The sequence below is a fragment of the Phragmites australis genome, chromosome 4 (genome assembly GCF_958298935.1).
Source record: "Phragmites australis chromosome 4, lpPhrAust1.1, whole genome shotgun sequence".
Classification (NCBI taxonomy): Eukaryota; Viridiplantae; Streptophyta; class Magnoliopsida; order Poales; family Poaceae; genus Phragmites; species Phragmites australis.
Window position 1 is genome coordinate 10,992,694 of NC_084924.1, and position 13,882 is coordinate 11,006,575.

The following is a 13,882-nucleotide window of genomic DNA, read 5'->3' on the forward strand; positions in this document are numbered from 1 at the left end:
CCGGCATAAGTCAACTTCAGGAAAACTCAAGCACGGCTCTCGGCACAACGTGTTGTTGAAACTCAGGTACGGTCCTACTCTATATTATCTAACAATACTTACATATTTATCTTTTATTATCTCACACTTGTGTCTCTCATACTCACACATGCTCTATATCATCTAACAGTGCTTATATCTTTATCTCTTATCATCCCACACTTATGTCTCTCACACTCATACATTTCTCTTAGTGTCTCACGCTTTATATCAGACAAATTAGAGGATAAACACAGAAAAATAATCATGCGAATTGTAGCGTGCACTTTTCATGCTATACTGGCACGTGCACGACTCAAACCATCGTATCATGCCAGCACGTTCACCATGCCAAGCTCCTAGACACAGCACAGTCCTCGTGTTCGTACCGTACCAGCCCAACCGTGTTATGCTTTGAGCCCTACTACGGCCAAGTTCCAACTCTACCCGAGAGCGCTGAGCGCTGCAGATCGTTTCGTCATATGCTTGTTTGCAAAATAAATAAATAAATGACTTTTTCACTCATCTTAATATAACTACATAAAAGGCGCGTACCTGGTGCGTTCGACGGCTTGTAGCTAGTGGTCCGAATAATCTTATATCCTTTTATACGGCTTGTAGTTAAAGTTTCTATTGATCCGAATGATCTCATCTGATCATTTGATTTTGATCCAACGGTTGAGATGAGTCCTCATTCTCCGGCGCCAACTTTCACCTCCCGCACGCTCGCTCGATCATTGCGCGGCTCTACCTGCGGTGGTTGCTTTTGCTCGTCCTCTCTTCCCGCCGTGCCGATCCCTTTCCTTTCCGCTCATCAATTCGCGTCCAGCTCCAGCAAGCCGGCCTACGCGAGTTGCTCTCGCTCTCTGCATTATTACGCGGTGAGAAAGAAACCAGAGGACGTAGGGTTTAGTGACCACGGCTTCGATTCATGGAGGAAACTGCACTGTGAATTTAAATATGATCGCATGAATGTCATTTCTTCCTGCATGCAACTGTAGCATCCAACACGAATACATCTACGTTTTCTTTTGGCGGTGTTTGATCACCCTCCCTCAGTGCGAAGATTTCATACCAACTACGTGTGTTTAGGCCCATCACTTGCGTGTGATATTTCTCTGAACAAACCTGTCATCATTCGGCCCGCGATGACTTGGTTGCTGCATACAGTGGAGGCTTCCTCTCCAATTTGTTCAAGTCAGTCAGATGTACACATGAGCTCAAACGCACACATCATACATATGCCTACACACGTATGTAAATATGTCTTAGCATACGTCTAAATGGAATCGAAGGTCTATCCTCACGTAGTGCCTTCACGTGGTGCATATATACGTTTTACCACTAAACGTACACTCACGTGTGTATGTGCTATTTTTTTATCTAGAATTTAATTTAAGTACAAAAGTGAGCAGTCTAGAACTTGAGTGAGCAAGATTATACACTAAAACTCTAACCGATTAAGGTATGCTCAGTTCTCTAACCTACGGTGAAAGGTACTTGAATTTTCCCGTCTTTGAAATTTGAATGGTGGAGTTAGCAACCATGATTCGTGATAATTCGGTCGCAATGTGATGCGACGTGTGGCGAATTCGTCGATGAGCGAGGCTGAATAGTCAGTGATTTGCTCGAAATAATTGCGAGGCAGTTGATGGTCTCTCTCTCCCCTGTCGTCTTGCCGTTTGCAGTTGTGCAGGTGTGACTGTAGGTCCGGGAGAACCATCGTAGTTAAATTGTCTGCTTCATGATAGAGAACCTTTACAGTACACCATGATACTAAATAGTGGAGAGTATCATTGTTGTGATTCAACCGTCTATTTTAATAGGTATTATTGTAATTATCTTGGTACCCTTAAGGGTAATTACGTCATTAACTGACCGGATTTCGGACCTTCGTCACCCATACCAGCCGACAGAGGGTGGAAACCCTAATAAATAAAATAAACAGAACAAGTGAAAGCTTATTCGAGGAATAAACTAACATTTTAATCTTCCCTAATTAAACATATAATTTACAAATTTATCATGGTTTTTTTTTTCCAATCCTACCCTTATGATACACATGATACTCTTTAATGATACACATGATACTGGTGGACGATAGAGTATCATTGGGTTAATCTAAACCACCAGATGAAGAAAATGGACGGCATGCACTCATTTAGGTGTACCGTAAAAGTCTTCTCATGATAAGCTTGGAATTATGATATATTCTGAAAGGGAAGGAGAACTCACGATAAATTTAGAAGTTAGTCCATACATGCATTGCTACACAAACTGAGAAGCCGGACATGGAAATTTGCATCTGTTTCTGAAGCAATTTGTCAGTTGAAATACTTTTACTATAATAAAGTAAGCCAAATAGGAAAAATCATGATACACTACTAGAGAGCAAACACAGTAGAAAGTGCAACGTTTCCAATTTAACTGAGGTATCAGTTCCTCTGCAGTCAGAAAATGAGATTCTCGTCAGGGTTTCAGGGATTTTCACGCATAAACCATAAGAACAATAAATTTTCATGCGTGTTTGAAGTTCATCAGTGGCTACCTCTGGTAAAAAGAGTCCGGAGCAGCAGAGGAACAGGCGGTGGCACAGACGCGCGCCGCACCCTCCTGTTGACTATCATGCAATTTTAAACCCAAGAGGGTAACTACCATTCTGCAAGATTTGTCCGCAATTAAATAAGTTAGCGCATAATGCATTGATATTCTACTTTACTTTTACAAAACCACATATTCATAACTTGACCAGGCCTTGAAACAAGCAGGATGCTAATAATTCCTTTCTGATGCTAGTCTTGCATTTGCACTCACTTTTGAATTTAGCATCACTTCTGAATTAATTAAGATGCTATCTTGAATAGAACTCGGACTTTTTTTCTCTCTAATTTTATGGATATCGTAGTTCAGCTGTACACTTCTAGCAGGAGTATTATAATGCTATAGTTAAGAAAAATCATGAAAGTTCATCATCTTGTAACCGAAGTTTTCCCAGCATTGGTGTATCTGAGTAGTCAATGGACTCGCTACAGACCAATCTATACTTTACCAAGATGTTGATGATGTTTAGAAGTTTTCTTTTTCCGACCTGTTCTGGATCAAACAAATGGAAGTCCAACTGCAAATCTGGTAATTTGAGGACAATACACCAGAATATTCACTAACCTATTACTTGCAAAAAAGATGTGTGTTTCTTACAAAGACCTAGATAAAAACAGTAAGTAGCACAAGAGGAAGCAGCAAACATTCGAATCATTTCGTTTGGCTCATAAAATTCAGATTTGAATGGTAATCTGGATGTTATATTAATGTCATCACTTCTAGCAGGAATGTAGTTGAAATCAGGTACACTTTTGTCCCACTGAATTTGATTTTGTTGTATAGTATTACTATAATCAAATTAGATATTCCAACCAATTCACCGATTCGAAATTAATTTTAGTTAAACAATTCTATAAATTGTTTATGCATTGATAAAGATCATTTGCTTAGGCCATAAGAACATTAGTCCAATGTCAATATGTTTAGGGCACCATGTTGGGGCAGCACTTTGTAAGACCGGAGATTGTTAGCTACTGTCATGATATGATCCTATATGAATAAAAAAAGGCACATAGAGGTATTGGTTCCTTTATCTTTCGAACTTTGTAGATGTAATTTTATATTTGAGTTTGATTCAAATTATTCTTTGGCCAATTAGATAAAAGATGATCATGTAAGAAAGTACTCCTAGCGAGCCAAGCATAGCTCGGTTGGTAATGCTCCCGGCGTGAAGCGCTGCCCACTCAGGTTCGACCCGCCCGCGCCTTCTGGGAGCTGGCTTGAGCCTTTTCGTTTCCACATACCCACTACCAGCCGCCAACCTTGGTGGCACCGGTGAGCTCCTCTGCTGGCCTGCTACTCTGGAAAACAAAAATACAAAGTATTCATTTTATAACACAGGCTTAAAAAAGGATAGCATGTGGCACTGTCACTTGACCAAGCTATCTGATTTGAATTATTAAGCGCAGCAATCGTAACATAGATTCAGTTTTTAAAGGTACTAATTATGATTATCATAGCTGGTTTTAACTATGCACTGTGAGATAGGTTAAGCTTCCAGAAACCGGTTGCTCCTGCTAAAAGCATTATATCAGGTATGGAGGAAGCAATGCCAACATAGTACTCAAGGCCACCAGGGATGGGATAATTGATGCCAACAGAGACCATGCCAATAGTTGTATATTTATCTCCTGCATATGGCGGTATTGGAGTCTATTTGTCAATAAACCAACAACAAGCAGTGTACTTATGCGCAATAAGCAGTTATGATAAGCTTTCCTTGATTATTTCAAAAGTTTATGTAATATGGGTGAAAATTACTTATCTGGTCTTGCAAGGCGTTCGATTTAAGAAAGCATAACAATATATGAACTTGTCATTTTACTAAACAACCAGCTGATGAATTATCCATATATATTTGCACTTTTTGGACACATACTTTTGCACTTAGTTGTGTATCTCTCAATGAAGACAGGAGTAACAGGCCGAATCAAACTTGTCGGATTCATAATCTTTCCATTTCTATAAACACGTCTAGTAAAAGAATACCATAAATTGGTAGCTATGAAGACTTATTTACTGCATACCAACGTCATTTTCAAAGCTACTTTATAATACATTAAGAATTTGAACTTTTATTTGCAGAGTACGAAGGTCATCTCCCTCACAAAAAGAAAAGAAAAGAAAACCTGCTGATTGTATTCCATTACTTCAAGCAATTTTCCAACTACATATTTTACATCATTTTTTAGTTCATGACCATACTGCTTAGAAAGAAAGAAACAAATACCCGATCAAGACTCTACACTTCAAACCAAACCTCCATGGCTATGAGACCAGGTAAGGCTTAGTTGGCTAACTGCTCCAGATGTGAGTGTTGCCACTTGGATTCGATTTATAAGATTGAACTCGGAGCTCATCCGTATTTATCTCCTTAATCTTAATTAATTTTGTTATAGGGCTCTCAAGTGTGAAACCACAATAGGACTACGACGTGTCTGTTGTTTACGGAGTTTAATTAATTTCGATGTCATCGATCTCCATACACTAGTATCTTTATACGTAGTCTGTAGATCTAAGTATACGTATAGGATGTATAAGTATGTGTGTGTGAGGATTACGCATAAAAAAACTCCCTAGCTAACACAAACCCACGAGGCCTGAGAGACAGAGAGGCAGCCGGCACGGCATCTACGCTTGTGCAGCAGCGCTGCCCATCCTCGTTCCGAACGGGCATCCCCACCAAGAAAACGAGAAAAACGTGCTCTCTCTCTCTCTCTCTCTCTCTCTCTCTCGTCTCTTCCCTCCCAATGCGGCCTCTCGCTCTCCTCCTCCTCCTCCCTTCCCTCCTCGCCGCCGGCGCCGCCTCGGCGGCCGCGGCGGCGGATGATCCCCCAACCGCTCCCCCCTCCTCCCCCCCGCCGCCGCCGCACAAGAACGCGACCCTCGCCGAGCTCCTCCCGCTCTACGGCCTGCCCCCGGGCGTCTTCCCCTCGACCGTCACCGCCTTCTCCCTCGCCGACAACGGCAGCCTCACCGTCGACCTCGCGGGTCCCTGCTACGTTCACTTCGTGTACCTCACCTACTTCGCGCCCCGCGTCACGGGGGTCCTCCGTTACGGCTCACTCTCCGACCTCTCGGGCGTCCAGGTCCGCCGCTTCCTCATCTGGTTCAACGTCGTCCGCGTCAAGGTCGACCTGCCCCCGCCCCCGCGCTACGTGTACCTCGACATCGGCTGGATCACGCGCAAGCTCCCCGCCGCCGACTTCCAGTCCCTCCACGCGTGCGAGGACTCCAATAGGTGCCGCCTCTCGTCCGCGCTCGCCGCCGCCGCGGAATGGTTCCAGGTATGATGGGGTTTCTTTCTTCTCCACTAGTGCTTTCTTGAGCAACCTGTTTGCATTGAACCAGTTCGTGGTTTGTGCTTAACTGCTTATTGCAATTCTGCTGGTAAATTTAGTCCCGGACTATTAGTTGATGACAAATTACGGACCGGCTTGATTTCTTGGCTGTTGTTTCTTGTCAGACCCGTGAATTCGAGTGAAATGATGCTAAGAATATGTGGTTTTATGTGTTAATTCCGTACACGACTTGTGTACCTTCTAGAAGCTTGATTGATGTTGATGGAAGTAGGTTTTGACTTATACAGTATAGATTTTTGAGGTAGCGTAGCTTTGAAGGAAAAACAAGCAGAGAATTGCTTATTGTGGTAAAATTTGACATGGAAATGAAAGGAATGGCATGTGAATGTAAAATACAGTGTATGGTTCCACCGTGAAGAAGTTATTTAGATTGTTCATAAAACACATCTCTTATGTTGAATGATCTATTAGGCTTTGACTTGAGGCAGAAAATACTATAGTACAGAGCCAGGAAATGAGGGTGCAAAATACGTCGCAAAGTGTAATAACCATAAATCCATTCATTTGTCTGTCTTAATAGGCTTTTGCAATGGGGAAACGATTTATTAAGTGAAAATGTTGAAAAATTGGTGGCAATGGACGGGATTGATACTTGAATCCTTAAAAGGACAATGCAGATGTCGAGATTATGATTTGCTACCGCAGGACAAGTGTACTTTGGGAACTTGATTCTGCAATGAAGCTTTGGGAGATATACTCTACCTATATATGATTTTCTTAGATCGTGTGATTGCTAGCACTTATGGATTTGTATGCTTATGAAACTTATTATTCCTGTGGATAATGACCACTGAAGTATACTTTTCAATGAGTTATCTTTTTGAACTGTTTTCCAAGTGGATTGATTGCCTCTGTTATTAAGTTACTGTGTACTGCTGAATTTTAAGTGCATCTTTTTAATAATGAATATGTATTGATTATATTTAATTTGATTTTTAGTTCTATGTAGTGTTATATTAGAATGCAGAATATTGATAAGATGTTTCAAGACGAATTAGACATGAAGAGAGGCAAAAGAAATTGTGAAAGGAAATTGCTGTACTAATTCATGGTATACTAAAGAATGTATGCTCCATGGTGTCTCTTGCCGAAGTTAGAATTATTATTCTTAGAGTTGGTCAACATGGGCTTCTCTTAGATCATTTATGGTTAGGATAAATGATCCAACTTATTTGAAAAATGGCCGAGTCTTAAACAGGTTGTTTCTCGAATCTGACTTGTCAACACAACTTTCCATTCAACGTGATGCACATGACTTGTAGACAAAAGATTATAATATGATCGTTCCATTCAATTGACAATCAACATGATTGGTTGTACGTCACCGTGTAATTTGGAAATGATTTTTGTGATGTCAGAGTTCCTATAATGTATTTGAGAATTGTATTAATTTTCTAGTTTTTAAATAGTGATGTGTACCTTGCAGGACTACTTTGTCCAATTTTAGGGGATGGGGAAGGTCTATGATTTTACAGCAGCATTGCGTGAGGTACCATCCTCTTTTTTTTTTTGGATCCTCGTCTCATTGTGCGTTCAGTAGTTGACCAACAAATTCTTCTTTGGGATCTTGTGATAATATAATATGATGTAGAAGTTTACTAGTGTCTAGTGTTCGAGGTAGTGTTTAGCACCAAATAACCATTGTAAAATTTGGGGAGGGTGTTGCAACGATAATAAGTGGGGACATCTTTCACAAAAAAAAGAGATAAGAAGTGGGGACATAACATGTTATCCAAAAAAAAGGATCACAACTGGTCATAGTTTACACAAGCTCACTTTGCTGCTGGTTCCAGGTTTTTGTCAGCCACCTGAATGCTGCTATTGAGCTGAACTAATGCATAATATAAGGATGATGGCACGTTTAAGCCTTGTCAACAAATTTGTAGCCCGTAAAATAAAAAATTGAAGGTCTAGTCGGCTGACCCATTATTTGGCTTCCTTCATCCACATCTTGATGCATACATGGATCCACAACTATCTTTCTGACCGTAGCACTGGCTAATGCACCTTATAATTGTTTACCTTCATCAACTAATGTCACATAAGCCATGCACTTTATGGTATACATATGCCTTTTACTTGGTACTGATTTCTTTTTTCTTACAACTTTCTATAGTTTGCAGCCCTCCACGCCCTTGAAGGACTGTGTGAATTGTGAACAAGTTGGTAGACTTGCATTTGTTACGATCTCTAGATGCAATTGCAATCTGTACTGCAGCTAATCATGCTGCCGTCTCATTTGTACATTTTTCAACGTTTGATGGCTATGTGATCTTATGGATATGTATCGGTTACTTTGCTCCACGTTATTGGAGCGTGCTCCACGCTTCAATAGAATAAAAATTACGATACTGTCTGTTTCATCATTAGGCAGGAAGCAGAAACAATGCACGCGTGCTTCCCTCTCTTTCTTTATATGTAGCAGCTCGTTCATAAGTCAGCTACCGAGGTAGGGAAGCCATTCCAACAAAAGGCTTCTCTCATACCACTCCATAAAAACTATGTGAGCACGCATCTAAAAAAGGCATGGTTGATATTCTCAATTTTATCACACAGGCAGCAGTACTGACTCCCTTTCCAGCCTCTCTTCTTAAGGGTGGAAGCGACTGGGAGTTTATTATTAAGCATCTGTCAAAGAAAAAACTTAATTCTGAGTGGTAATTTAGAGGCCCAGATCTTCTTAACCCCCTTGCTAAAACCCCCTCAAAAGTTAGGAATCTATATAAAGACTTAGTAGTGAAACTCCTTGATTTGTCTAGAGCCCAATCTACCTCGTCTTCAAACTCATTCAGCTGCACATTTTGCAGCTTGTGCATCAGCTCCTCCCATTAGAGTAGATCATTATTTGTCAAACTTCTATTAAAATGGATCTCCCACTCATTATCTACATAACAGTCAGACACTAAAGATTATGGATTATCACACATGCTGAAAAGGGTAGGAAACCGGATCTTAAGTGAAGTTTCCCCCAATCACACATCCTTCCAGAAAAAGACTTTATAACATCTATTCACTTTATATATATAGCTCTCCATTGAAAAAGATGCTTGACCTTGTGCAAACCCTTTCAGAACTAGAAAGTTCCTCTCTGTTTGGAAGTGAACAAGTTACCATCTGACATGTATTTGGCTTTGAGAAGTTTGAGCCAGATCTCCTCCTTCCCTGAGTAAATCTTGCCAATCCATTTGACAAGTAGGCATTCATTCATGATCATTATGTTTAAAATATCAAAACCACCATAGTCTTTAGGCCTATAAATGGCTTCCCATTCAGCCAAATAATATTTGTTTACATCCTCAGCCTCCCTCAAAAAGAACTTAGATCTAATGGTGTATATTTTCTTGTGTACCCCTTTAGGGAGAAGGTAGAATCTCATAGTATACATGTGAAGACTGGTTATGCATAAATTTGTTAGAGTCAATTTGCCCTCGTATGTTAGGTTTTCATCCTTCCATGGGTCTAACTTTCTGCTCATTTTTGCTAGGACATTGGAAGATGCAGTAATGCCTAGGTGATATTCTGAGACAGGGATACCCAGATATTTCAGAGGTAGCTCCCCAAGTTTACAGTTGAGCATATTGACCACCTTATATTGTTCCTCTTGTTCCATCCCAAAGGCAAACACCTCAGTCTTGTTGAAGTTTATTTTAAGCCCAGATAAGAAGTAGAGTATGATCTTAAGATTGAGAATTGATCTATCAGACCCATCAATCATTAGTATTGTGTCATCAGCATACTAGACATGGGTAATCCCTCCTGAAATCAGTTGGTTCACCACTCCCTCAAGCAGACCTTTAGAAGATGCTTTGTCCATAAAAGCATTCAGAGTATCTACTGTAATGTTAGAAAGCAAGGCGGAGAGAGGGTTACCCTGCCTTAGCCCCTGGTAGGTTCTAAAAAAGGGGTCCCATTTGACCATTAATATTAATGCAAACCCTGTCTCCCTTAACATATTGCATAATCCACTCAAGAGGAAAATCCCTTTACTTTCATGACACCTTCAAGATAACTCTACTTTACCTTATCATATACCTTTTCAAAGTCTATCTTCACTGGCAAACATTGCTTCCTTGTTCTTCTTAATTCATGAACGACTTCACAAAAGGTCACCACACCCTTCAGGATGTTCCTACCTTTAATGAAGATAGTTTAGCTTGGGCCAATAACCTCCTTAGCTATAGGTGTCTATTAAAAGCAATTAGATCCAGCATTCTCTGCTTCAACCAAATTTAGAGTGGTTCCATTCTTCAGTTCCAGCGGATATCTATGTGCTAGGGTGTGTACTGCACAAAGGCTTCGTAAATTTTCAACCAAATTTGATTTAACCAACTACGCTTTTGAGTTACTTCCCTTAAACAGTTTTTTCTCCTCAGCAGATTTTAAGATATTATTCCTTTAAATGTTGGAAATGCTCTTGGTACATGAAGCAGGTAGTCAGCAAATTTCTTGAAACACATGATAAGTGTGCTTAGCACCTATTAGCAGAGCCTCAAAATATTCATTTGATACTTGATTTAAACACAGAAAGCATAATAGTAGCAACCATTAGAGTAACAAGTTGCACATAGCATTGTCATATATACACCAAAATCCCAGTGGTTGCTGCTTAGAATGCACAAACGCGTGCAAACAAAGTAAATAGGCAAGCATACACAAAACGGATCGGGTTAATGCTGCATTTCTAGCTAGGCTTGCTTAATTTTCAAAACATGGGCATGCTCAACACAGGCCACTAAAAATGGACATGCTCCTATCATAATCGTAGCTACCTCCTCCTTGTCCTTGGGGCATTCGACCTGTCAGGCATGATAGGTGTAGCATGTGTAGATGGATGTGATCGATGTGCCATCAGCAAGCCAAAGGAACACGACAGCAAAAGCTTTCCATCCATCATCCTACTATGTTGTGCTACATCAGCAACACCATTTGCTTATAATAGGCAGATGCTTTTGTACATAGCATTGCTATATGTACATCAAAAAGTAGGTTGATCCTATGAGAAGGCATGCTATAAATTAGAATAAAGCATGCTATTACATACGTAGCAAGAATGAAATTTGTTTGGAAATTAAAATTACCTTGAGGCTGCTACCATTTGGTAAGACCGAACCTGTTACAAGTCATATTGTAAATTAGAATAAAGCATATTGTTAAATATGTTGGAAAAATGAAATGTGTGTCATATTGAAATTACTTTGAAATTATTGTTGTCTGGTCTTTTTGCCGTAAGTACCGAGTGCATCATCAATTCATTATCATCTTGTTAGTTCCCATTTTGTTGAAATTTTAGAAGATAGTAAAAAACCAAAAATTATTGACTAATGTATCTGAATACTTACCTCTGAATCTTCCATAGTAGAATCATATAGTCTTTTAGAGCCTGTAAGACTGGATCCAGTTTGTTTTCTATATAAAACGTAACAGTTATTAGTATTGTTAAAAAGGTATTTGAAAGAGTTGAAGAAATATATAAAACTGTGGTAATTGTGGTATTTACCCCATTGGTTCAATACCCATTTTGCCATCTACAATTTGCAGTTGAGCTAGATACTTTGAGCTTTCCTGCATTATTTTTATATGTTAGCTAGACAATTGAAGGTAGAAATCTATGTCAATTTCTAAGTCAATAACATTCATGCCATCTTCTGCTATCTCAAAAACATATGAAACATGTTTAATTTCATGCTTCCTAATAATATCATTTAATATTTGCACGAATGATATTTTGATAACAGACATATTGATATTATGTTAGTACGTTAGTATATGCAACACCCCCAAAGTTAGGAAACAAGTTAGTAGTATCATATTAGGAAATTATAAATTGAATACAGATATGTTAATATTTGATTTTACAATCTTACCTTTTCTAAAGTGCCAGGATCTTTTCAGTTGATTTCTGGTTACTGCATACGTTCCTGTTCACCATACATCTTAATTAGCAATAAGACTAAAAATATAGAATAGTTAAATAATAGCATTTATATAAATCAATAAGCAAATTGATATATTCAAATAGCTTTATTAGTTTGTTGTTTAGACAATATACAAATTTGCAAATGACCTTGTACATATAGGCTGATACTATAATGCTGATGATCATGTTTGGTGATGATTCATAGACAAATAGATCTTTTTTTTTTTTGACACACTAAAAATAGTTCCTTCTCCCTCTAGGTTGCTTGCACTTTCAACCACAGGTGCCAGAGTTCAGACTATCTAGGTCAGTATGTAAGAGAGCTCTTGCTAATTGCCATTAACATTTGCATTTGGAATCATATGAAAATTATCTGTTTCCTTGACACAGTACCAATAGTATTTCTTTTCCCCTATTTTGTTGCAGAGGACAAATCGATTTTAAAGAATGTAACTACAAGTAACAGGTATGGAGTAATGGTCCTTGGCAGAAATCTAGTCTGGAGCAAGCAGTTGTGACTGTAAACAAAATGCTATTGCAATTATATTTGAATAGTAATGTATATAAGCTTATCAAAAATGAGGAAAAGTACTCCATGAGAATAAATTTACCATATGACGATATTGGAGCAACCTCTGCATTGTTAATAACTGATGTACTACTTTGTTATAATAACATTTCAATAGTTTGTTAGAAAGTATGGGAAGATGGTAAATTGCTTTTATTTAACCATGATTTTCTACAAACATTAGGAGGACATTGATTTTGCAATCTTTGTAACTATACAGATAAATATCCTTTCGCTTATTACAATCTTGCTAATTATAATCTCACTAATTACAATGTTTGTGTTACTTAACATGCTATTATTTAATGTCTTGATCAATGTCTCAGCTTTAAACTGCAAATATCCTTAAGTTAAAGATACCTGTAAGTTTTAAAATATTCAGAGAAATACCTGATAAGTACAAGTTGTTGCAATGAAGATACAGATTTTAATTACTTTATTTAACCAAGAGCACCAGCAATATTAAAGAAGAAGAAACTTAGATATATATACAGTGAATACTGGTATACCTTTCGTGTTTGGCCATTTAGACCAGTGAGACAGTAAAGCAGAGAAAGTAGACAGCAAATTAAGATGTAATAACAGAAGTCACTGCAACGCTGATAGGAATGAAGGTGCTAGAGCAAGAGATAGAGAGCTAGCACAATCATGTTAAGACAGCTGATAGCCATCGTTTCATTTTTCTCTCGGCTGGCGCGTCCACGGCAATAGGTCCTGTCATCCCCCTCTCCTTCACGCACGGCGGCGCCAGCTACGGCAAGCGCTGCCGGTCCTCCCCGCTCGAGCGCATGGAGTGGAGGCGCCCACCGGTGCCATCCTCTCCTCCGGCTGCCGGCCCGCGCCGCCGCTGCTCGACCGCGTGTAGCCGCCGCTGCTCACCCGCTGTCGGCCTCCTCTCTGCCGGCCTTCTCTCTGCCGCCGGCATCTTCTCCTCGCTCTCTGGCCAGGCCTCGCCGACGAGCCCCTCTCTTCCACGACCGACCGGGAGCCCACCGGCCCCCTTCGACGCCGTCTTCTCCTCCCGGCCCAAGCATCCCTCTCTCTCCCTCTCTTTGAGCGCATTTCATCGGGGACCTTTCTCAGATGGAAATGAATTCATGGAGAAGCAAACAAATCAAGATACAATACCTCAAGTCGCTGATGAGGGATGTCTCTATCTGTAGACAGAGATTCAGCAATGGTGCGATTTGGAGGAAGAGAACGAGAGCTCTCGAGAAAAAAAAAATCAGTAGCGCAAAGCAGTTTGGGAGAGAGAGTGAAGAGGTATATCTCGAGAGCTCTGCTTGCCCGGAAATCTCTTCATCTCCCTGAATCGTCTAGAGCTGCGTCGCTGCAGTCACGCGTTGATGTAAGATCGGACGGTAAATGTGGAGCTAGATGACGTGGACACATTGTGGGGCCGAGAATGCGACGGGA

General features: G+C 40.0%; 1 protein-coding gene across 3 annotated transcripts; it reads left to right on the forward strand.

Moving 5' to 3' along the window:
• Positions 1-5,204: 5,204 nt before the first annotated feature.
• LOC133915678 (uncharacterized) lies at positions 5,205-8,330 on the forward strand. 3 transcript variants are annotated; one of them, XM_062358928.1, is made up of 3 exons: positions 5,205-5,906; positions 7,408-7,470; positions 8,098-8,330. In XM_062358928.1, exons 1-2 carry the CDS (start codon positions 5,370-5,372, stop codon positions 7,426-7,428), a joined length of 558 nt encoding a protein of 185 aa, XP_062214912.1. In that variant the 5' UTR covers positions 5,205-5,369; the 3' UTR covers positions 7,429-7,470; positions 8,098-8,330. The 3 variants fall into 3 exon arrangements, with proteins under 3 accessions (XP_062214912.1, XP_062214913.1, XP_062214911.1); XM_062358929.1 differs by having other exon boundaries at positions 7,408-7,466; positions 8,096-8,330; XM_062358927.1 differs by lacking the exon at positions 7,408-7,470.
• Positions 8,331-13,882: the final 5,552 nt, after the last annotated feature.

Coding starts and splice junctions, on each gene's coding strand:
- LOC133915678 (XM_062358927.1), top strand. CDS start 5,370: ATGCGGCCTCTCGCTCTCCTCCTCCTCCTCCCTTCCCTCCTCGCCGCC. Junction 5,907..8,097: donor CCGCCGCGGAATGGTTCCAG/GTATGATGGGGT, acceptor AACTTTCTATAG/TTTGCAGCCCTCCACGCCCT.